This window comes from Trematomus bernacchii, unplaced genomic scaffold, assembly GCF_902827165.1.
Source record: "Trematomus bernacchii unplaced genomic scaffold, fTreBer1.1, whole genome shotgun sequence".
NCBI classification, from domain to species: Eukaryota; Metazoa; Chordata; class Actinopteri; order Perciformes; family Nototheniidae; genus Trematomus; species Trematomus bernacchii.
Genome location: NW_022987567.1, coordinates 7,853,757 through 7,878,277, shown reverse-complemented (window position 1 = coordinate 7,878,277; position 24,521 = coordinate 7,853,757). Strand labels below are relative to the sequence as shown.

The 24,521-nt window shown below is 40.7% G+C and overlaps 3 protein-coding genes across 3 annotated transcripts; all 3 read right to left on the bottom strand.

Moving 5' to 3' along the window:
- Positions 1-1,911: 1,911 nt before the first annotated feature.
- Positions 1,912-6,835, bottom strand: LOC117478800 (serine/threonine-protein kinase Nek6). Its single transcript, XM_034125705.1, has 8 exons — positions 6,754-6,835; positions 6,503-6,565; positions 5,351-5,398; positions 4,805-4,913; positions 4,050-4,157; positions 3,781-3,875; positions 3,280-3,393; positions 1,912-3,084 (listed from the first exon to the last, which is right to left on the bottom strand). The coding sequence occupies exons 1-8, from the start codon at positions 6,793-6,795 to the stop codon at positions 2,974-2,976; spliced, it is 690 nt and encodes a 229-aa protein (XP_033981596.1). The 5' UTR covers positions 6,796-6,835; the 3' UTR covers positions 1,912-2,973.
- A 785-nt stretch (positions 6,836-7,620) lies between these two features.
- Positions 7,621-9,602, bottom strand: LOC117478791 (tripartite motif-containing protein 16-like). Its single transcript, XM_034125696.1, has one exon. It carries the CDS (start codon positions 9,570-9,572, stop codon positions 7,875-7,877), a length of 1,698 nt encoding a protein of 565 aa, XP_033981587.1. The 5' UTR covers positions 9,573-9,602; the 3' UTR covers positions 7,621-7,874.
- Positions 9,603-21,741: 12,139 nt separating this feature from the next.
- On the bottom strand, positions 21,742-23,918 carry LOC117478793 (tripartite motif-containing protein 16-like). Its single transcript, XM_034125698.1, has one exon. The coding sequence runs from the start codon at positions 23,916-23,918 to the stop codon at positions 22,239-22,241; it is 1,680 nt and encodes a 559-aa protein (XP_033981589.1). The 3' UTR covers positions 21,742-22,238.
- Positions 23,919-24,521: the final 603 nt, after the last annotated feature.

Sequence of the window (24,521 nt, the reverse complement as noted above, 5' to 3'; positions counted from 1 at the left end):
TTGCCTAGCCTCTGATGGACCTGACTCGGAAGACATGTCCTACCAAGGAAGCGTCCTCGACATTGAGAAACACCCTCTGAGAGCAGGAAGAAGAGGGAGGGCTTATCAAACTCTGAGTCATTCCAGGAGGAGCAGACACTCTGACCTGTTTCCTCATTTACAAACGGAGCCTCGCTCACAACCTGCTCTACATTTGTCTGTTTATCTGTTTTATTGTGTTGCACTGTTGGAGGAACCTTTGACCTAAGATTGTCATAGTCATAACTACACTGTAGCTATGTTCGTATGACAAATAAAACCCTTGAACCTTGAACCTTGAAAACAGTCTTCAGCTGTAAAATATGTGTTTTAACTTCAGGCTTTTGAAGCACATAGCTCCACACTCATGGTGGCAGTGGTGTAAGAAGTACTCAGATATTCTACTAAAGCAAAAGTAGAAATACTACGGGGTAAAAATACTCTGTTACAAGTAAAAGTACAAAAGCATTGGTATCAACATATACTTAAAGTACCAAAACTAAAAGTACTCCTTATGCATTATGGCCCTTTTCAGAATCGTATATATATATTGAGTTACTGGGTTACTATAATGATTATTGATGTGTTTTATCACAGTTAGTAAATGTAGAGATCATTTGAATAACTTGATGTCCTGCTGCTGGATATCTTATCCTATAAATATCTGTCAAAGTGTATTTAATCATTGATTTATATTTTGAATGATCTACTAATCTATATCTAACTAGTAAAAGCTGTGAAATGAATGCAGTGGATTAAAAAGTACAATACTGTCTTCTAAAATGTAGTGCAGTAGAAGTATATAGCAGCATAAACTGAGACGTATTGGCATCAAAAAAATAGTTAAAGTACCAAAAGTAAAAGTACTTACTGTGCGTAATGTCTCCTTTTAGAATCATATATATTGCATTACTGGATTATTTCATTCTTTATGCATTCATGTGTCTTTTCCATCCCTAATAAAGTGTAGGGGAAATGGAGACAGTCACACACAACAGTCAGGGTGAAAGTGAACACAAGTTTATTTATTTACACCAAAGAAAATGCCAACAAATGTTCTTTAAGTGAGGAGACAAAGAAGATTGTGCCAAATTAAATAAATGAATATAAAAAAACTCTAACAAAAAGCCCTCACTATCTGTTCTACTAACAAGGAGACAAAACAACTACAGGGTGCAACAATCTACTAACCTAGTGTGTCTATCAGAGTTTACCTACGTGAGGAGAGGTAGAGGGTACCCCAAACTTACCCAAATCCTCCACTTCCCACCACACACACATTTAACAATACTAAAAACAAGAAGACAGAATAATGACCAAATCTCTCAGAGACCACAAAGAGGCTCTGGAGTCAGCAGCAGGTCTGAGAGAGCGAAGGCTTCCTGGATCGCCTCCTTTAATGACCGGCCCTGGCTACCTTCTTATATGGAAATAAAACACTAATAGAAAAATATAATGTCTTTGATAATTCACTATAACTAAGTTCTAAATGTGTCCTCTGTTAAGATGTTGAATTAACACCAGAATTGAATAAATTAATACATTATTTCTGATAGCAGTATGTGAAATTATATCTGTAGCTATATTATAAACTCTACTTGTATCTTATCAGTTAATTAGTTACAAAAATACATTTAACTCTTCCCTGGTTCTGGCAGAAACAGTTCTTTCTGACATGTTTTGGGACATTTGGATGTATCCCTTTTAGTATGATAATTAGCCTGTTAGCATTATCCAGACAGCATTGTGTGACTTGTTGAACTGGTTTACCTGCATGTGTGGGTGTAGGCATTCCTTTTAGTGTGATAATAGGCTAAGCCAGACAGAATGAACACTTGTTCAACCTGCCTATCTATTCCTTCAGGTAATCTATTACAATATAATAAGCATATGTATTATTGATACATATTTATTAATGACTTTTTCCATTTCAGAATGCCAGCAGCAAAGAGAGGTCCTGGATTCAGTGTGCAGGATGTGATCCAAAAAGGAGGAAGTGATTTGAGATGGAATCAGAGGACACTGCTATGAGTGAAGAAGAGGCAGATGAAGATGCCTGTGGACAAAGAAAAGCAACAACAATCCATCCCTCACATACTTATGTATATATAATAACTTGCTTTATATTTGGCTTTTGTTATTGTTCATTTGTAAATTCAACATGTATATTTTCTACTTTCTTGTTTATTTCTAGTCTTTTTTCATTTGTATTGTATGCCATGTCTTTTATGCTGCTGCAACACAACAATGTCCCAAATTGAGATCAATAAAGTTCTATCTTATCTCTTATCTGAACCCAATGGCCGCCCAGTCAGTGATTATGTGGACATCGAGCCCCAACCAAATAAACACACCAAGCCCCGTGACAGGTATCGCTGGCTGAACAAAGATTTGATCAGTCCCAATACTGATTTTTTCTTTTGAGTAATAAATCAGAATTCTTACTTAAATCTCAGATCTATGAAAACAAATCCTGAAGGTTTTCATGAAAATAAATAAAATATATTTGAACAAGACCAGGCCCAGAGAAGTGATATAATAAGGAAGCAGTCACACTGGGCTAATACACACTGCATGTAAACGACAAATGTGAAGACAAATCACAAATGTGACTCAGTAATGGCTAATACACAGTTACCGATGGCTCATTTGACCCCTACAGAATGTACTTAAATTGACAATATAAAATAGATTACAACGACAGACGATCAATACTCAAAGTCCCCGTCTGTATGGAATGCACCCTCGAAGAAATCTGATCAGACTGAGACAGCTCTTCATCCTGAGCTGCAGAAAAGTCTCCTTTGCTTTCAGAAAAGTCCACTTTGAACGAGTGCTGCACCACTACTGGGCTCTTCACATCCTCCATGACAGGAGAGGAGAGGGGGTGAAGCTGCCATGGTGCTCCTGTGCACATGAGACAGTCCTCAGATTGAGAAGAAGGAGGGGGGGGGCTCAGGTGCTGGAGGTCCAAACGTGCATCTGTTTGGCGATCTGCAGCACGAAGACGATGTCCGGCCGCTGGTCTGGCTCCGGGTTGATGCACATGCTGACCAGCTCCCTCAGCTGTAGGAAAGAAGGGCTTCATTAGCTTAAAGGAGACGGATATTCTGCAGTTTCTTGGTCAACAAATCCCACGAAAAGACACAACAACAATGTGGTAATCGGCCCTTTAGGTTCATTGATTTCCTACAGCCAAGTAACATTTGATCAAGGAGGAGAAATTGCATTTGTTGTCTGTATTAATGATTCCTCATCTACCTTCTCAGAGTGATGGTCCGGAGGGAGGGGGGGGTAATCACACTTCTCGATCTTCTGGCAGAGGGAGAGCAGGTTCATCTTGTCCCCATAAAACGGACTCTGCAGCGCTGCCATCTGCAGAAACAAGTGGAAGACAGGCTGGATGAGAGACATTCCTGGTGAAGACTTTAAACCAACACGATGAAGAAGAGGTGATCGATCAGTCGCTGCTGACAGAGCGCAGACGTCCACTCTTTGGGGGATTGAAAAGGAGCTTGAAGACTGCAAGCTGCCCTGCATGTATTGTGACTTTCCTGGGACTGATGCTAGGCCCACTACATTTCATTATACCTGAAGAGCTCCCTTTCCATCATCGTCTAAAGCAGGCCATACGTACTATATGTGAATATGTATTAACCTCAGCTGTAGTGTAAAAGGGTTAGGGTTCAAAGTGCTTGAATATCACGTTGGAAAAGGTGTACAAATCTTTAAAAAAACAAGTAACAGTGTATGTGAGCTTACCTCATACAGAAGACATCCCAGAGACCAGATATCAGACTTAAAATTGTATCCGTTCTCGTGGATCCTCTCCGGCGACATGTAGTAAGGAGTCCCCACTGGGAGAAAGAGAGTTAAGATGTTCAGGAAATCAATTGATCATTGCTGTGAGACGATCACAGAAAACACACAGATCTAATGCTGTTTTTTAAATGTATTCTGTGTATCGAATCCATGTATATGAATATGTATGTATGCATGTTCTGTATTTACATGTTCTGTCTGTTCCTTACCTAAGGAGTGTGCCGCCGTGGTTTTGGAGCTGAAGAAGCGTCCTAATCCCAGGTCACCCAGCTTCACCTCACCTGTGGCCGTGATGAACACGTTGGCTGGCTTTATATCTGACACACACACACACACACACACACACACACACACACACACACACACACACACACACACACACACACACACACACACACACACACACACACACACACACACACACACACACACACACACACACACACACACACACACACACACACACACACACACACACATTGAAATGTAATGGCAAAGCTGATAAAATCATTGCACGCTGTAGAGAAATGTACACTATGTCAAGTACACATTCCTTCCTGTGTTTAAATATTGATTGTACAATAAGAACAAAAGTACGAATAAATAGATCAAGTTTTTAGCCGCTGATACCAATATGCAATTGCTGATGATCCATAATGAGGTTTTCTGATGGCTTTCATTCGAGCAGCTTGTGCATTTATTGCGACAAATATAAGTCTGACCCCTCAGTGTCTAAGGCTCTCCACCAGGGGGCAGCGTAACAAAGGAGATCAATGCAAGTGCAAGTAAAGAACCACAAATAGTGGAGTTGGTTTCTTGTCCTGTCAGAAACATACTAAGGTGAGGCCGTCCTTCAACCAGAAGTGTTCAAATGCTACCTCCTTTACGGGTTGGAAGACTCATTCCTGCACCACTCTTTGATGAAATGTGACGAGGGTGAGTAAATGGGTCAGTAGCTGCTTACCACGGTGCATTACTCTGCGTGAGTGCATGTGCTCCAGGGCGCTGCAGAGCTGCACAAAATACTTCCAGATAGTTCTCTCTGGGATGAGGCGCCTCTTCTTCTTGAAGTACTTTAAAGATAAAAAGGAAGCAATGTTAGTCCATAGAAAGTGACAATGCTAGATTCAAGATTCAAGGCTTTTATTGTCATGTGTGCATAGCTACAGTTCTCTTAGGTCACAGACTCCTCCAGCAGAGCAACACAATAAAACAGATACAATAGTGCAAGTAGTACAAATAGAATATAATAGAAATAGTGCAAGACTAGTCTATATACAAGTAATTGGAATATTGATATATAGACTTGAAGATGCTATGTGTAGCATATGGGAACCAGGCCAAAACAAAGTGTTGCTCTCATCTCATATATTTTGAGTAGAATCATGAAAAATGAATCTTGATAAAATACTAGTAATCAAATCTAACAAGTACGTTTGATGCTGCGTGTAAAATGAGTTGAGTTAGGGTCACTGTTCTTGTTTGATCTGAGGTGAGTCTGTGATCTGACCTTTATCATCTGGGACAGATCTCCAGCATCCTCCAGCTCCAGAACGATGTTCATTTCAAACCTTTATTTATTCAGGTTGTATCCCATTGAGATCATGATCTCTTTTTCAAGGGAGACCTGCTCAAGTAGGTTCCACATGAAACATTAAAAACATAAACAGAACAACAAAAGGACATCATACATTAGCATTACAGGGATTACAATTTACATACTATCCACATGCACAGGTACCAACAGCTTCCGATTCAGTAGCATCCAACCGAGCTTTAAAAACATTGAGTGGCACCAGATTGCTCAGTTTCCATTTTAATTGCAGACTATTCCAGGACAGTGGAGCTGCGCATCTAAATGCTATTTTCCCTAAGACAGTCCTAGCAGTTGGCACATTTAATAAAACCACAGCATGCGATCTCAGGCAGTAGCCACTTACAATTCGCCGTGAGATCAGGGAGCAGATGTAGGATGGAAGTTTCCCTAACATGGCTTTATATATAAAAATGTACCAGTGACTGAGCCTCCGTGCAGTTAGTGAAGGCAGACCAGCCCTTGCATACAGGGTACAGTGATGGGTTAATGCTTTACAGTTTGTCACAAATCTCAGAGCACTGTGATACGCAGCATCTAACTTGACCAGGCAATTGGCAGGTGCATTCATATAGATCAGATCACCATAGTCCAGCACAGGTAAAAAGGTCACAGTGACTAGCCTTTTTCTGGCCTCGAGCGAGAAACAGGACTTGTTCCTGTAGAAGAAACCTAGTCTAACCCTCAGTTTTTTAAGCAGGTTATTGACATGACGTTTAAAAGTGAGACAATCATCAAGCCAGATACCAAGGTATTTGTAACAGGTAACCACTTCAAGTTTTATTCCTTGCGTAGTTAAAATATCTAAAACAGGCTCTGGTGTCTTTTTGGCTTTTGAAAAGAGCATTACCTTGGTTTTATCAACATTTAAAAGAAGCTTTAGTTCAGAGAGCTGAGTCTGAATAATGTTAAAAGCAGCTTGCAATTCAACAACAGCCTCCTTAATGGAGGGACGTGCACAGTACATAACGGTATCGTCCGCATAAAAATGTAAGGTTGCTCCATCGACATTTTCACCTAAACTATTGATGTTGATGGAGAATAAAAGTGGACCTAAAACAGAACGATGTTGAGCTCGTTGTCTTCAATGAAAGAGTCCAGGTATTTGATCACATTGGGGTGATTCAGCTGCTGCAGTGGGCAAACAGGAGACACACATGTTTTCATGCTAACACAGCATGCAGCAGCTCCCACAAGAAGAAGTAGAGCTGAACTCAAAGTGATGCTCATACACTAGTCATCCTATGTTTCCCTTAATGCTGGAAACCTGTTATGGTGCTCTCACTGACCCCCTGAACACAATGATGGATCAACTTTACCTTCATCTCTCTCCTTGATGCAGTCCTGACTGGCCTTGGCATCCATCATCGCAAAGATCTGCAGTGACAAAGATTCAATAAATGTATTCTTTGACTTCTTTCTTACACTGTAAAAAGTTCAGCTTGCTATGAATCTTGAGTCCAACTAAACACTAGCATTGGTCAGACTCTAATCTGAATTATACTCAAAGAAACAAAAAAGCTTAAGCAGACTCTCACTCTTTATGTTCAAACCTTATCTTAACTAATCATTTAAAAGTAATAATTAAGTTCTGATCAGGATTGAGCCCCATCCCCTAAATCAAATAATTAGCATCAAGCACATGGTCCACATCAAGGGTGCATGCATGTGACATTTCAGAAGGACGTCCTGAAGCAGACTGCTGACGTCTGTGTGATTTCCTTTAAGAGAAACTGATAAATGATTCATTAACAAGTCCTTATTCATTTAACAATCCACCTTTAACCCTTCTGGCAAATAACTTGTTTCAGAAAAATAATTTAAATATATATTTATAATTTAAAAAAGCAAAAGACAGAGATTTTCACTTTTGTCCCTTTAGTTCTTTTATTAACAAGAAAAACCCAAACATTATAAAATATACAGACATGTGGCACTCGACCTGTTGGCTTTTCTTTTTTATGACTTTTCTTTTAATTAGTTTTGTTGCATTATTCAAACTTTCATTTATGCATTCAACACATTGAGACTTAGTTACAAATTAAAAACCTTTAGAATCAAATATCTCCAATGAAAGAAGCTCTGGTGCTTTCTCTCTAAAGACTCACTTTACAAGAGAAACAACACACAAATACATCCATATCCATATTCAACACATTTTTAAATCATGAACACACGTCTCTGTTAAACACATACAAGACTACAAATACAATTGAACAGAGTAAAAGGCAATCAGAGTATAAGACTATATGTTTTAAATGATTATATGATCATTTAACACGACACAGAACAACACGTGAGAAGATGTTAAAGCACATCCCATCATGTTTGATTGACAGCTGATCTCTGTGCAGTGAAGACATGAGCAATCAGCTCTCAGCAACAATGATGGACACACGGTGAGTTTAAGAAGCAGAAGAGTTCCTCAAATGACTTCAGGCTATTTCAGTTTACAAAACTCAGCTGTGGCTCCAAAATTAAAAACATCACAAAGCCGAACTCCAGCGTGTAGCGGCTGAGTGAATGTGGTCTGCACTCTGTGGAGGAGAGTCATGGTTTTAGAGATGATGCTGTAGAAGGACAGAACACCTGCTCTGTGATCCAGGTACACTCCTACTCTGGAGGACAGAGGACCTGAGACGGGAGTGCTGATACTGTTGTAACGAAATGAATAACTGTTTGGGTTACAATCTAAGGACCAAGATTTGTCATTGAATCCAAATCGACATTCATTCCCTGCTCTGATGATATTCTTGTATGCGACTGCTACATTAACTCCTGCCTCAAAAATTCCTCCCCCTCTCCGCTCCACCTCCCAGTAACAACGTCCAGTCAGACCCTCTCTACTCAGGACCTGAGGATAACCAGTGAATCTGTCTGGGTGACTAGAATAAGACTGTTGTTGTCCCATGTTTGTTGCTTTTCTGCTCCCCTCAGATAATAACAGCTCTGTGTTTGCTGTGTTTGGATCCAGAGTGACTTCCTGTGAATATTGTAAGAACCCAGCTCTGGTGGTGGGCTCTGCTGCTGGCAGTAAAACATCCACTTCAGTCGGTGAGACGTTTGTCCATTCCTCTCTCAGGACGTCCTGTAGTTTGTCTCTGACTGCTGACAGGGCCGCCGTCACATCCTCAAAGTAGCTCAGAGGACGGATGTTGATGCTGGATGAGTGTGTAGGTTCACTGAGGGCTGACAGTGAGGGGTAGCTGAGCAGAAACTGGTTGTGATCCTCTGTGTGAGACAGCAGCTTCAGCTCAGCGTCTCTCCTCTTCAGCTCAGAGATCTCCTGCTCCAGCTTCTCCTGAAGCTCTTTGACTCGACTCACTTCTCTCTTCTGCTGGGATCTGACCTGCTGCTTCACATCAGAGCTTCTTGTCTCCATGAGACGGATCAGCTCAGTGAACATCTTCTCACTGTCCTCCACTGCTTTATCAGCAGAGCCATTGACGGCCTCCACCTCCTGCTGAAGCAGCTTCACCTCCTTCTCTCTGTCCTGGATTCTCTGCTGGATGTTTAGTCGACTCCCCTCCAGCTCTCTCTGCCTCTCAGTCCTCTCTGCTGCAGCTAACACTGTGTCGTGGCCTTTGTGTTCGTCCACAGAGCAGATATAACAGATACACTGCTGATCAGTGCGGCAGAACAGCTTCATCACCTCGTCGTGACGAGAGCAGATGTTCTCCTGGAGCTTCTTGGAGGGCTCCACCAGCTTGTGTTTCTCAAAGGTTTTGAATTGAGCTACGTCATAATGAGGCTGGAGGTGTTTCTCACAGTAAGATATAAGACACACGAGACAGGACTTACAGGCTCTCAGTTTCCTCCCAGTGCAGACATCACAGGCCACATCTTCAGCTCCAGCATAGCAGAGATCAGCAGGAGCAGCTTGGAGTCCAGTCTTCTTCAGCTCCTCCACTAAAGCTGCTAACATGGTGTTTTTCAGCAGGACAGGCCTCGGTGTGAAGCTCTGCCTACACTGAGGGCAGCTGTGGATCTTCTTCTCATCCTCTCCGTCCCAGAAGCCTTTAATACACTTCATGCAGTAGCTGTGTCCACAGGAAGTCGCCACCGGATCTTTCAGTAGATCCAGACAGATGGGACAAGATAAGAATTCCTGGTCCAGCTGAACTCCTTTCTGCGCCATTTCACCTCTCAGTAGCAGCGAGTGTCTGAGTTTCACTTCCTGAGAGCTGAAACTATGTGAGCTGTGATCTGAACAGCATGTGTGTGTGCTGTGAATGTGGCCTATCAGCTCTTGTTCTTTACCCACATGTTGGTTACACCCATCCTCCTCAGTGTGGATCTGAAGGGGAGGAGCCAGGAAGTACAGAGTGGAGCTGGCTGTGTCTGAGAGCAGGAAGGAGAGGGAGGGCTTATCAAACTCTGACTCATTCCAGGAGGAGGAGCAGACACTCTGACCTGTTTCCTCATTTACAAACGGAGCCTCGCTCACAACCTGCTCTACATTTGAAAACAGTCTTCAGCTGTAAAATATTTGTTTTAACTTCAGGCTTTTGTAGCACACAGCTCCACACTCATGGTGGCAGTGGTGTAAGAAGTACTCAGATATTCTACTAAAGCAAAAGTAGAAATACTACGGGGTAAAAATACTCTGTTACAAGTAAAAGTACAAAAGCATTGGTATCAAAATATACTTAAAGGACCAAAAGTAAAAGTACTCCTTATGCATTATGGCCCTTTTCAGAATCGTATATATATATTGAGTTACTGGGTTACTATAATGATTATTGATGTGTTTTATCACAGTTAGTAAATGTAGAGATCATTTGAATAACTTGATGTCCTGCTGCTGGATATCTTATCCTATAAATATCTGTCAAAGTGTATTTAATCATTGATTTATATTTTGAATGATCTTCTAATCTATATCTAACTAGTAAAAGCTGTGAAATTAATGAAGTGAAGTAAAAAGTACAATACTGTCTTCTAAAATGTAGTGCAGTAGAAGTATATAGCAGCATAAACTGAGACGTATTGGCATCAAAAAAATGTGTTAAAGTTCCAAAAGTAAAAGTACTTACTGTGCGTAATGTCTCCTTTTAGAATCATATATATTGCATTACTGGATTATTTCATTCTTTATGCATTCATGTGTCTTTTCCATCCCTAATAAAGTGTAGGGGAAATGGAGACAGTAACACACAACAGTCAGGGTGAAAGTGAACACAAGTTTATTTATTTACACCAAAGAAAATGCCAACAAATGTTCTTTAAGTGAGGAGACAAAGAAGATTGTGCCAAATTAAATAAATGAATATAACAAAACTCAAACAAAAAGCCCTCACGATCTGTTCTACTAACAAGGAGACAAAACAACTACAGGGTGCAACAATCTACTAACCTAGTGTGTCTATCAGAGTTTACCTACGTGAGGAGAGGTAGAGGGTACCCCAAACTTACCCAAATCCTCCACTTCCCACCACACACACATTTAACAATACTAAAAACAAGAAGACAGAATAATGACCAAATCTCTCAGAGACCACAAAGAGGCTCTGGAGTCAGCAGCAGGTCTGAGAGAGCGAAGGCTTCCTGGATCGCCTCCTTTAATGACCGGCCCTGGCTACCTTCTTATATGGAAATAAAACACTAATAGAAAAATATAATGTCTTTGATAATTCACTTTAACTAAGTTCTAAATGTGTCCTCTGTTAAGATGTTGAATTAACACCAGAATAGAATAAATTAATACATTATTTCTGATAGCAGTATGTGAAATTATATCTGTAGCTATATTATAAACTCTACTTGTATCTTATCAGTTAATTAGTTACAAAAATACATTTAACTCTTCCCTGGTTCTGGCAGAAACAGTTCTTTCTGAAATGTTTTGGGACATTTGGATGTATCCCTTTTAGTATGATAATTAGCCTGTTAGCATTATCCAGACAGCATTGTGTGACTTGTTGAACTGGTTTACCTGCATGTGTGGGTGTAGGCATTCCTTTTAGTGTGATAATAGGCTAAGCCAGACAGAATGAACACTTGTTCAACCTGCCTATCTATTCCTTCAGGTAATCTATTACAATATAATAAGCATATGTATTATTGATACATATTTATTAATGACTTTTTCCATTTCAGAATGCCAGCAGCAAAGAGAGGTCCTGGATTCAGTGTGCAGGATGTGATCCAAAAAGGAGGAAGTGATTTGAGATGGAATCAGAGGACACTGCTATGAGTGAAGAAGAGGCAGATGAAGATGCCTGTGGACAAAGAAAACCAACAACAATCCATCCCTCACATACTTATGTATATATAATAACTTGCTTTATATTTGGCTTTTGTTATTGTTCATTTGTAAATTCAACATGTATATTTTCTACTTTCTGGTTTATTTCTAGTCTTTTTTCATTTGTATTGTATGCCATGTCTTTTATGCTGCTGCAACACAACAATGTCCCAAATTGAGATCAATAAAGTTCTATCTTATCTCTTATCTGAACCCAATGGCCGCCCAGTCAGTGATTATGTGGACATCGAGCCCCAACCAAATAAACACACCAAGCCCCGTGACAGGTATCGCTGGCTGAACAAAGATTTGATCAGTCCCAATACTGATTTTTTCTTTTGAGTAATAAATCAGAATTCTTACTTAAATCTCAGATCTATGAAAACAAATCCTGAAGGTTTTCATGAAAATAAATAAAATATATTTTAAGGAAAAGTCAGATTTCTGAGATTTTCTTTAAAAAAAATAGAAAATCTGAAATAAAGTTAAAAAAAATTATCAGATTTCTGACTTTCACTGAAAACCTTCAGGATTTGTTTTCATAGATCTGAGATTTAAGTAGGAATTCTGATTTATCACTCAAAAGAAAAAATCAGTATTGATAAATTAGTGATTATTAAATGAATTACATCTCAGGGCATTATGAAATTATGAAACCAGATACAAAACTAATAAAAAAACAAAACAGACATCAGACATCCGGACCGGAAGTAGTACTCCGGGAGCAAACTATTTTGTTTTGTTCCAGAAGAACCTAAGTCTACCAGCACATCTGGAGCCAGGACTTAAGGCTAAGCATCGATTTCTTTCTAACTTTACCTTACTTCTGTTTATAATTTCAGTTTTTTAAAGCACAATAACCACAGCCTCGTTAGTTCCATAAGATACGAGAGGGAATTGAACCACTGACCTTCAGGTTGATAGACATCCAGTTACCCCTTGAGCTAAAGCCACCTGTACTGATATCATTCAAATCTTAACAGTTGGGCTTCAACGTTCAAGGATCATAATCTGTCAATATGTTGCTTTTTAAGGACAAAACCTGGTAAACATCTCAACTGGGAACTAAAGAAGCGGGAATACAGTGTAAAAAATGTAACACTTGGGAGTTGTCAGAGGAAAATATTAAAGCAAAGCAGACACGTACATTTGTTGAAACTTGTGATAGTAATTGACAGTTTTCCCCTTCTCTCCTCACACGTTTTACAATGCAGAAACTTCATTCAGACATCATAACAGATAGCTCAATTACGGATATGACTCTTATAATTTCTGACATTAGGACTGTCAAGAGGCTATGGCCGAGAGGTAGTGTTGATGTCTTATAGCCAGTTATGTTGTGGGTTCCAGCCCTGCATTCATTACAAACACTTTTGGTCGTAGGAAATTAAACAATAACATTTTTGAGGCTAATAAACATTTACATCTGGCTCTTGAGGGCTCTGAAGTGAAGTGTGCTTCTTCCGCCAAATCTACCCAGACATATTACCACAAATACAAAAGAGGCAGCACTTGACAATGATACCACTCAGCTCAATGTCATGTTGCAATAAAAAGTACAATAGATACAAAAAATTAAGGTATAAACAATCTGGGTCTGCAATATATTTATTATATCCGCACAGAGTTCAGGTATTGTGTGTGATGAGGCACTGTTCAGTAAATATAGACATTGTTTAACATATTCTTTTACGTTATTACCTCAAAATGACTTTCACAGCATCACATCCTCGGTCCTCCAAGTGCATTTAGAGAAATGAGATGTCCTTCAACATGGCTGAAATCCATTTCCGGGTCACTACCGGAGGAGCGAGGAGTCGAGGAGTCGAGGAGGGGAAATGAGAGAAATGAGAAAGGCCCTATAGGAGTAACGTGCTGCAGCTTCAAAAACGATGAAACATATGAACAGCAATGTGCCCAAACACATGCAGATGAAGAGAAATCTACACCAACCTGACGAGACATGAGCAGGGTTTACTAAAAGAGCTATTAGCTACAAATAACGTAACATCTGAATTCATCTGATTTTTCTTAATCCTACAAATAAATAAAATATATATAAAAACATGAAAATATCTTGTTTCAGACAAATAATTTATATATATGTTTATATGTTGTGTTCGGGTCTCCCATGAACCGTTTCAAGTTTAATTTTTTAATAACTACGCTCTAGTTTTTTGTATCTGAACGAGGCTTCATGATATCCTCCACAACAGATATATAAACACTACAAAACTGATTTTGACAATTTTAGTCAAGTCTGAAGGTCTCTAAAAAAAAAATGTTTAATTTGGTGTTGGGGTCTGGGGAGACCCAGCAGAATTGTTTTGGGTCTCTCGGGGTCAAATTTGGCCCAATCAAGATTCATCTTTGACTTTAGACACCCCTCCCCCACCCCCTTCATCCACTGTAACAGTAATCTTTCCTGGTCTCCCCTACCTCTGCCCCCCTCCCCCCACGGGAACTCCACCTTTCTCAAAGAATATGTGCACTAACACTTGAACCTGAACTCACACATGCACGTGTGCAATATGTGGTGTAATGTGTTTTGGGCCATAACATTAAATTCAGGGACGTGCACAGGTACGGGCTAATGTTGCCCAGGCAACAGCCCGTTTGCCATTTTTGTTTGACCTGCTCCTCCGGAGAGAGCGAGAGTTTTTTTTGTTTTCTATTGTGGCCGAATCAACATGATAAGCCCACAATTAGTATTGTAGCGTCTCGCTGCAGGAAACACACCTTGTCAGCGCTGTCATCTGCCCCCAGTCACGTGACTTTGTTTACAATCTGACAGCTGGAAGCAAAGGAAAGCCCTCCGGCCTCATATGGCTACGGTGATCACACCAAATGCCTGCCTGGCGTTAGAGTATAGGGGACAAACCAGGGGACTTTACTTCCTCTTGACACCGTCGGTTATTTACAAACAAAACACCTAAATACACTTGTTATTGTGCTTCTGTCTTTCTGTGTCTTTTACTCTGCTCCGTAAACTCCCTCAATGGGGCCGCTCGCTTTCTTTTCTTGATAACCCTCTCTCAGGAGAACACTTCAATGTCCCGCTTCATTGTAGGATTTCTGCCATGTCTCTACTTTAGTTTGACCATCTCTGTTAAATAGTGCAAGACTAGTCTATATACAAGTAATTGGAATATTGATATATAGACTTGAAGATGCTATGTGTAGCATATGGGAACCAGGCCAAAACAAAGTATTGCTCTCATCTCACATATTTTGAGTAGAATCATGAAATTGAATCAGCATAAAAGACTCAACCTTTCAAACCAGTACATTTGATGCTGCATGTAAAATGAGTTGAGTTAGGGTCACTGTTCTTGTTTGATCTGAGGTGAGTCTGTGATCTGACCTTTATCATCTGGGACAGATCTCCAGCATCCTCCAGCTCCAGAACGATGTTGAGCTCGTTGTCTTCAATGAAAGAGTCCAGGTATTTGATCACATTGGGGTGATTCAGCTGCTGCAGTGGGCAAACAGGAGACACACATGTTTTCATGCTAACACAGCATGCAGCAGCTCCCACAAGAAGAAGTAGAGCTGAACTCAAAGTGATGCTCATACACTAGTTATCCTATGTTTCCCTTAATGCTGGAAACCTGTTATGGTGCTCTCACTGACCCCCTGAACACAATGATGGATCAACTTTACCTTCATCTCTCTCCTTGATGCAGTCCTGACTGGCCTTGGCATCCATCATCGCAAAGATCTGCAGTGACAAAGATTCAATAAATGTATTCTTTGACTTCTTTCTTACACTGTAAAAAGTTCAGCTTGCTATGAATCTTGAGTCCAACTAAACACTAGCATTGGTCAGACTTTAATCTGCATTATACTCAAAGAAACAAAAACACGTAAGCAGACTCTCACTCTTTATGTTCAAACCTTATCTTAACTAATCATTTAAAAGTAATAATTAAGTTCTGATCAGGATTGAGCCCCATCCCCTAAATCAAATAATTAGCATCAAGCACATGGTCCACATCAAGGGTGCATGCATGTGACATTTCAGAAGGACGTCCTGAAGCAGACTGCTGACGTCTGTGTGATTTCCTTTAAGAGAAACTGATCAATGATTCATTAACAAGTCCTTATGCATTTAACAATCCACCTTTAACCCTTCTGGCAAATAACTTGTTTCAGAAAAATAATTTATATATGTTGTGTTCGGGTCTCCCGTGACCCGTTTCAAGTTTCATTTTTTAATAACTACGCTCTATCTGAACGAGGCTTCATGATATCCTCCACAACAGATATATAAACACTACAAAACTGATTTGGACAGTTTTAGCCAAGTCTGAAGGTCTCTATAAAAAAAAGTGTATAATTTGGTGTTGGGGTCTGGGGGAGACCCAGCAGAATTGTTGTGGGTCACTCGGGGTCAAATTTGGCCCAATCAAAATTCATCTTTGACTTTAGACGCCCCTCCCCCGCCCCCTTCATCCACTGTCACAATAATCTTTCGCAACATGCACCTGGTCTCCCCTCCCTCTGCCCCCATCCCCCCACGGGAACTCCACCTTTCTCAAAGAATATGTGCACTAACACTTGAACCTGAACTCACACATGCACGTGTGCAATATGTGGTGTAATGTGTTTTGGGCCATAACATTAAATTACAACAGGATTGTACGGTTATGAATGCATAATAAGTTAGTTATCATGTAGTTAAAACAATATTGGATGATAGTCATTTATTCTGTGTGTTTTGGACTGAAATAAATCATGGGTCAAAATGTACCCGTGAACACCATGAACGGTAACAGCTTTCGAACACAACACAAGGGTTAGAGAAAGCATGAGACGGAGATTTTCACTTTTGTCCTCTTAGTTCTTTTATTAACAAGATTAAAATATATACAGACGTGTAAATGTGGCACTCGACCTGTTAGCTTTTCTTTTTTATGACTTTTCTTATAATTTGTTTTGTTGCATAATTCAAACTTTCATTTATGCATTCAACACATTTAGACTTAGTTACAAATTAAAAACCTTTAGAATCAAATATCTCCAATGAAAGAAGCTCTGGTGCTTTCTCTCTAAAGACTCACTTTACAAGAGAAACAACACACAAATACATCCATATCCATATTCAACATTTAGAGTATTTAGAGCAAAGCTTACATTTTCATGCAGAGAGATATGAGTTGAGGTTAACAGAAATCCTCCTGAGCAGTGACAGCCTCCGTGGCTAAACAGACACAGGAAGGAGCGTGTTGGGTTCAGAATTCCAGAAAAGACAGACAACTTCTAAGTTGAACTATTTATTTTTATCAGCATTCGGCCGGCCTGTGGAAGTCCCTCCCTACTCTGGCACCATCATACGTAATTAGTTTTTTCTACCGTTTCTTCAGATATAGTGGAAAACCATAATGTTGCTTCCTTGCTGTGTGAGCGAAGCTGTGTGTGAATCTAATCTACATCTATTTTTCTTTTTACTGCGTCTCTGGTGTAATTTATGAATCTCTGTAAATTATAAATGGTGTGCTTATTAATTCTAATGTTAATGTTTTCTAAATTCATTTTAGACCTCCTATTTGCCAGTGCAGCTTCAGAATCTTAATAGTTGGACTATGCCAACAAAATAAAACTCCAACATCTGAATTTCTGACAAGCATCTGTGTTATTCTTAAATCAAATCCTTGAAATCCTATTTAAAATCTAAATATAATAATGAACTACACTTTCTGGTAAAGAAACACACTAATGTTATGGATTCAATAACAACTAAAATCATGATACTGTCAAAGTGCATGGATTGCACCTGGAAATACTGCTTCTACCTGTCAGTGCTTAGATATTATCAAGCTGAAAAAATGAATACAGAATTCCAACATACTGTCATCAAATGTCTTTCTATTATGAATTTAAATTGCCCTTGTGAAACTAGTCTTGTGTTAATTTCTATCCCCATAATGACCTAAAAAATAAAGTCTATGGCTGAAGGATGTTGTCTAAATTAAATTCTGTCTCATTACATTACTATGTTTTAGCTTAACTTAACTTAACTTAACTGTAATATGTTCGTTCTACATGTCAAACCCCACTTACTCTAATATCTGTTAAAATATCCACATTACAAAATTGTTTCATCATCACAGGTCAACGTCTTTGGTATTCCCATTCTGGACTTACATCTCTCACAGAAGCCCCTTGGCCACTGCTTCTGCATCTGCGTTACCTGTTATAATTCAATCAATATTTAGAAACATGTCAACATTCATCAAACAGTGCCTTATAGACATGGAGCAGGTTAATTCTAAAACTGTCAATCAATGGTCAGATTGAACATCCGAGTTGGGGCGGCAGGTTTCTTTCAGTCCCTAAATGAAAAATGTAGATTGTGAATTTGACAGCCATGTTGATATAATACATTATACACACACTCCCCCTTTTTAAAGGAACTTTTACCCCCATTTTTAGTGCCTGCTGAGAGATGGTACTTTCCTGGAGGAAAAAAGTGCCCCAGTTCTGATTGGCTGGGCGAATTGCAAACCACGCCCCGTACAACTCTGAAATGTTTTGTAGAGCCGCCATTTTATTATCCTCGCATTAGCATTATTAGCATTAGCATTCGCCCAGCGCACAAACGCAGAGAGACTAACTTATGGCAACACAAAATGCATCGGAGCGGTGGAGATGAGGAGGTGTCGGCGTTCTGGCGATTTACTCGGAAGGCTTCAGTAGAAGCTGCTGGGAGTCCCAGCAGCTTCTACTGAAGCCAGTCCCCAACTCCGGGGACTTCGGGTGGCAGTATACACCGTGAAGTTGTTTGCGGCCTGCCAGTAAACCCAAAGCAGAAGAAGACGAAGTGACGTCAGCGGCTCATTTGCGTAATCTTCCCTCAGGGAACTTATTCCGGTGTGAACGCGATCTGTACTAAGTGCCCTGGGGTAATAAGTGCCGGGGCACTGAGTGCCAGGGCACTAAGTACGGCAAAGTACTTGGTGTGAACGCGGCTAGTGCTTTTCTCAAGTAACACTGTCAGTCAGGGTCAAAGGTCATTTGGTCTCAGTCTTTTTGGCCATGTGTCGTGCTCTGCAGAGACTTTGATATTTCAGCATAGGCCAGTATCCTTTGTCTACAAAAATCTGTCATATATGGAGCGCCATCATTTATTAATTCACGATTACAACTATAATTTTCAAGATATCTCTAACTTTTCATTGGGACAGCTGTTTCCCACATTTCCTGAAATTTGTTAGCCAAAAATATAACTTCCTTATAGTACTACTACTGCAGTTTATTAAAGGGCCCATGTCATGGCCATTTCTACTGATCATAATTCCATTGTTGAGGTCTTCTAAAATAGATTTATACTAGGGCTGTCAGTCGATTAAAATATTTAATCGCGATTAATCGCATGATTGTCCATAGTTAATCGCGATTAATCGCAAATTAATCGCACATTTTTTATCTGTTCTAAATGTACCTTAGAGGGATATTTTTCAAGTTTTTAATACTCTTATCAACATATGAGTGGACAAATATGCTTTATATGTTTGTTTATTATCATTTGAACAATGACAAATATTCTCATGAATATTAAACACAACAACCTGAACATTACAAATATTCGTCTCAATTCAACCTGGAACCTCTCTCCTACAATAATACAATACAAAGTGTGTGTGTGTGTGTATGTGTGTGTGTGTGTGTGTGTGTGTGTGTGTGTGTGTGTGTGTGTGTGTGTGTGTGTGTGTGTGTGTGTGTGTGTGTGTGTGTGTGTGTGTGTGTGTGTGAAACTCACCTTGTAGGCTACACTCCAAACACTACAACAAATCAGCTGGTCAAATAGTTTAATCCTACAGACGGTGTATGTAAAGGAACTTCATAGGTGGATGCATTATTTGTAGAAAAGTGAGAGAATGTGGAGACACTGTGATGGATCGTTGGAGCTATGTGCAGCTCAAGGCATATATGCACAAACGGGAGCTGCCTGGACGCTGCAATCATGTTGCGCGCACTATCCGTGCTGAGTGTGCTGACTTTTCGTACAATGTCCCACTGTCTGGCTACCTGCATAAAGTCAAGTGCTCGGCGAAATGTCCTCTGTTTTCATTGAAACAGCACCTTATATCCGTTAGCGCAGCTAGCTAGCACCAGATGCTAACAACAACAACAACACGTAAGGTGTGCCTCGCTCGCCCCACACATACACACACCCTCCCGGTCCTCCCGATGGCCAGTCCGGGCCTGCCGGTGACGGTGAGCGTGGAAGTGTGGTCTGCCACAAGCGGGCGGCAAGAGCGGGGCTGTCAGCATCAGCTTGTAGATGGTATTTTAAACTTGATGCACTCTGAAACTACGGGGCGGGCGGCCGAGGACAAAAAATACACATGCGTTAATCGCGTTCAAATAATTAGTGGCGTTCATTTTTTTTTAACGCGTTAACTTGACAGCCCTAATTTATACATATCAATACAGCTAGAACAAGCGAAACTCATCCTGAGCACACACACACTCACAGCCGAAGTAAAAACAATAAGTGTGGCTTGATATTGAGTAAGAAAAAGGTTTATAACGCTGTGAGCATGGGTCTGCGGAGAGCATTTCTCCGCCATCCCAACTTAGCAGCCCGAAAAACGTTTACCCATTTAAACAGTCGTGGTAGATACCTTATTTGTTTTAAACATCATAAATACACAAACAACAATGAATACTTACAGGTTGTGTACCCGAATCTCCCGCTGGTCCAAACAAAGTAGGAACAGCATCGTTCTTCAGTGCCCTACGCTGTACATATCCGGCATGAATCGCTGAAAGGGAAGGGTTTGGGAAGCTTTGTTTCGTGAAAGGCTGGCAGAGGGTGTGGCCTCTGGGTATCCCCACGTCACAGTACCCAGGAAGTAAACAATGGAACATGAGAAATCTCCAACGAGGCGTTCTGGGGCAGCATAGACTGTGTTAGAGTTTTACTCGCTACAGGATGTACTTTGAGGGTTTTTGACTCTGCAGACGGTTTACATGAAGAAAAACCTTCATAACACACAAGGGGACGGGTAATAACCAGAGAAGCATGACATGGGACCTTTAATGTTTATTGTTTTCTACTTTGTAAATTAATACTGAAGACATCAAAACTATGAAAGAACACATATGGAATTATCTAGTTAACAAAAAAGTGTTAAAAAAATCCAGAATATGATTTTTATTTTCTATTCTTCAAAGTAGCCCCCTTTTGCCTCGATGAACGCTTTGCACACTCTTGGCTTCTCTCAGTCAGCTTCATGAGGTCCTCCCCGGTTTTCAATTAACACGTGTGCCTTGTCAAGAGTCAATTTGTGGAATGATTTGCCTTCTTAATGTGTTTGAAATGTGTTTATATTTCTGCAGAAACAAATCTGCCCCAATTAGAGTGAGTGGTACAAAGTCACTTTTCTACAAATAATGCACCCACCTATTAAGTTCCTTTACATACACCGTCTGTAGGATTAAACTATTTGACCAGCTGATCTGTTGTAGTGTTTTGAGTGTAGCCTACAAGGTGAGTTTCACACACACACACACACACACACACACACACACACACACACACACACACACACACACACACACACACACACACACACACACACACACACACACACACACACACACACACACCTCACTTTATACTCTTACATTAGACTCAAAACAAACCCACAGAAGAACAGAAGCTCAATGTTCCCTGTGTGACTTTAAGGTTTCCAACGTGACGCAGGAGTTCCTTCCTGTTCCGGTCGGACCGGTCTGACATCAAACTGCTGCTGCTGGAGAAACGGCTCACCAGCCTCAGGCTCCATTATTGATCTTAGCAAGAGATGCCTTTTTCAGATTGTACAAGTTCACCTTTTTCAGCTCTGGTTTCATCTGATTTTTCTTAATCCTACAAATAAATAAAATATGTATAAAAACATGAAAATATCTTGTTTCAGAAAAATAATTTATATATTTATAATTAAAAAAAGCAAAAGACAGAGATTTTCACTTTTGTCCTTTTAGTTCTTTTATTAACAAGAAAAACCCCAACATTACAAAATATACAGACATGTGGCACTCGACCTGTTGGCTTTTCTTTTTTATGACTTTTCTTTTCATTTGTTTTGTTGCATTATTCAAACTTTCATTTATGCATTCAACACATTTAGACTTAGTTACAAATTAAAAACCTTTAGAATCAAATATCTCCAATGAAAGAAGCTCTGGTGCTTTCTCTCTAAAGACTCACTTTACAAGAGAAACAACGACACACAAATACATCAATATCCATATTCAACACATTTTTAAATCATGAACACACGTCTCTGTTAAACACATACAAGACTACAAATACAATTGAACAGAGTAAAAGGCAATCAGAGTATAAGACTATATGTTTTAAATGATTATATGATCATTTAACACGACACAGAACAACTCGTGAGAAGATGTTAAAGCACATCCCATAATGTTTGATTGACAGCTGATCTCTGTGCAGTGAAGACATGAGCAATCAGCTCTCAGCAACAATGATGGACACACGGTGAGTTTAAGAAGTAGAAGAGTTCCTCAAATGACTTCAGGCTATTTCAGTTTAAAAAACTCAGCTGTGGCTCCAATACCACAAACCCGAACTCCAGCATGTAGCGGCTGAGTGAATGTGGTCTGCACTCTGTGGAGGAGAGTCATGGTTTCAGAGATGATGCTGTAGAAGGACAGAACACCTGCTCTGTGATCCAGGTACACTCCTACTCTGGAGGACGGAGGACCTGAGACGGGAGTGCTGATATTGTTGTAAAGAAATGAATAACTGTTGTGGACGCAATATAAGGACCAAGATTTGTCATTGAGTCCAAATACACATTCATTCCCTGCTCTGATGATATTCTTGTATGCGACTGCTACAAAAACTCCTGCCCCAAAAACTCCTCCCCCTCTCCGCTCCACCTCCCAGTAACAACGTCCAGTCAGACTCTCTCTACTCAGGACCTGAGAACATCCAGTGAATCTGTCTGGGTGACTAGAATAAGACTGTTGTTGTTGCATGACTGTTGCTTTTCTGCTCCCCTCAGATAATACCAGCCGTGTCTCTGCTGTGTTTGGATCCAGAGTGACTTCCTGTGAATATTGTAAGAACCCAGCTCTGGTGGTGGGCTCTGCTGCTAACAGTAAAACCTCCACTTCAGTCGATGAGACGTTTGTCCATTCCTCTCTCAGGACGTCCTGTAGTTTGTCTCTGACTGCTGACAGGGCCTCCGTCACGTCCTCAAAGTAGCTCAGAGGACGGATGTTGATGCTGGATGAGTGTGTAGGTTCACTGAGGGCTGACAGTGAGGGGTAGCTGTGCAGAAACTGGTTGTGATCCTCTGTGTGAGACAGCAGCTTCAGCTCAGCGTCTCTCCTCTTCAGCTCAGAGATCTCCTGCTCCAGCTTCTCCTGAAGCTCTTTGACTCGACTCACTTCTCTCTTCTGCTGGGATCTGACCTGCTGCTTCACATCAGAGCTTCTTTTCTCCATGAGACGGATGAGCTCAGTGAACATCTTCTCACTGTCCTCCACTGCTTTATCAGCAGAGCCATTGACGGCCTCCACCTCCTGCTGAAGCAGCGTCACCTCCTTCTCTCTGTCCTGGATTCTCTGCTGGACGTTTAGTCGACTCCCCTCCAGCTCTCTCTGCCTCTCAGTCCTCTCTGCTGCAGCTGACACCGTGTCGTGGCCTTTGTGTTCTTCCACAGAGCAGATATAACAGATACACTGCTGATCAGTGCGGCAGAACAGCTTCATCACCTCGTCGTGACGAGAGCAGATGTTCTCCTGGAGCTTCTTGGAGGGCTCCACCAGCTTGTGTTTTTTTAATTGAGCTACGTCATAATGAGGCTGGAGGTGTTTCTCACAGTAAGATATAAGACACATGAGGCAGGACTTACAGGCTCTCAGTTTCCTCCCAGTGCAGACATCACAGGCCACATCTTCAGCTCCAGCATAGCAGAGATCAGCAGGAGCAGCTTGGAGTCCAGTCTTCTTCAGCTCCTCCACTAAAGCTGCTAACATGGTGTTTTTCAGCAGGACAGGCCTCGGTGTGAAGCTCTGCCTACACTGAGGGCAGCTGTGGATCTTCTTCTCATCCTCTCCGTCCCAGAAGCCTTTAATACACTTCATGCAGTAGCTGTGTCCACAGGTAGTGGTCACCGGATCCTTCAGTAGATCCAGACAGATGGGACAAGATAAGAATTCCCGGTCCAGCTGAACTCCTTTCTGCGCCATTTCACCTCTCAGTAGCAGCGAGTGTCTGAGTTTCACATCCTGAGAGCTGAAACTATGTGAGCTGTGATCTGAACAGCATGTGTGTGTGCTGTGAATGTGGCCTATCAGCTCTTGTGCTTTACCCACATGTTGGTTACACCCCTCCTCCTCAGTGTGGATCTGAAGGGGAGGAACCAGGAAGTACAGAGTGGAGCTGGCTGTGTCTGAGAGCAGGAAGAAGAGGGAGGGCTTATCAAACTCTGACTCATTCCAGGAGGAGGAGCAGACACTCTGAACTGTCTCCTCATTTACAAACGGAGCCTCGCTCACAACCTGCTCTACATTTGAAAACAGTCTTCAGCTGTAAAATATTTGTTTTAACTTCAGGCTTTTGTAGCACACAGCTCCACACTCATGGTGGCAGTGGTGTAAGAAGTACTCAGATATTCTACTAAAGCAAAAGTAGAAATACTACGGGGTAAAAATACTCTGTTACAAGTAAAAGTACAAAAGCATTGGAATCAACATATACTTAGTACCAAAAGTAAAAGTACTCCTTATGCATTATGGCCCTTTTCAGAATCGTATATATATATTGAGTTACTGGGTTACTATAATGATTAT

What these genes read in the sequence shown, in the direction of transcription:
- LOC117478800 (XM_034125705.1), bottom strand. Translation starts at nt 6,795, where the DNA reads ATGCCAAGGCCAGTCAGGACTGCATCAAGGAGAGAGATGAAG. An exon ending in ATCTGTCCCAGATGATAAAG is followed by an intron (nt 4,914 to 5,350) that starts GTCAGATCACAG and finishes TTATCTTTAAAG; the next exon opens with TACTTCAAGAAGAAGAGGCG. An exon ending in CACGGCGGCACACTCCTTAG is followed by an intron (nt 3,876 to 4,049) that starts GTAAGGAACAGA and finishes TCTTTCTCCCAG; the next exon opens with TGGGGACTCCTTACTACATG.
- LOC117478791 (XM_034125696.1), bottom strand. Translation starts at nt 9,572, where the DNA reads ATGGCGCAGAAAGGAGTTCAGCTGGACCAGGAATTCTTATCTTGTCCC.
- LOC117478793 (XM_034125698.1), bottom strand. Translation starts at nt 23,918, where the DNA reads ATGGCGCAGAAAGGAGTTCAGCTGGACCGGGAATTCTTATCTTGTCCC.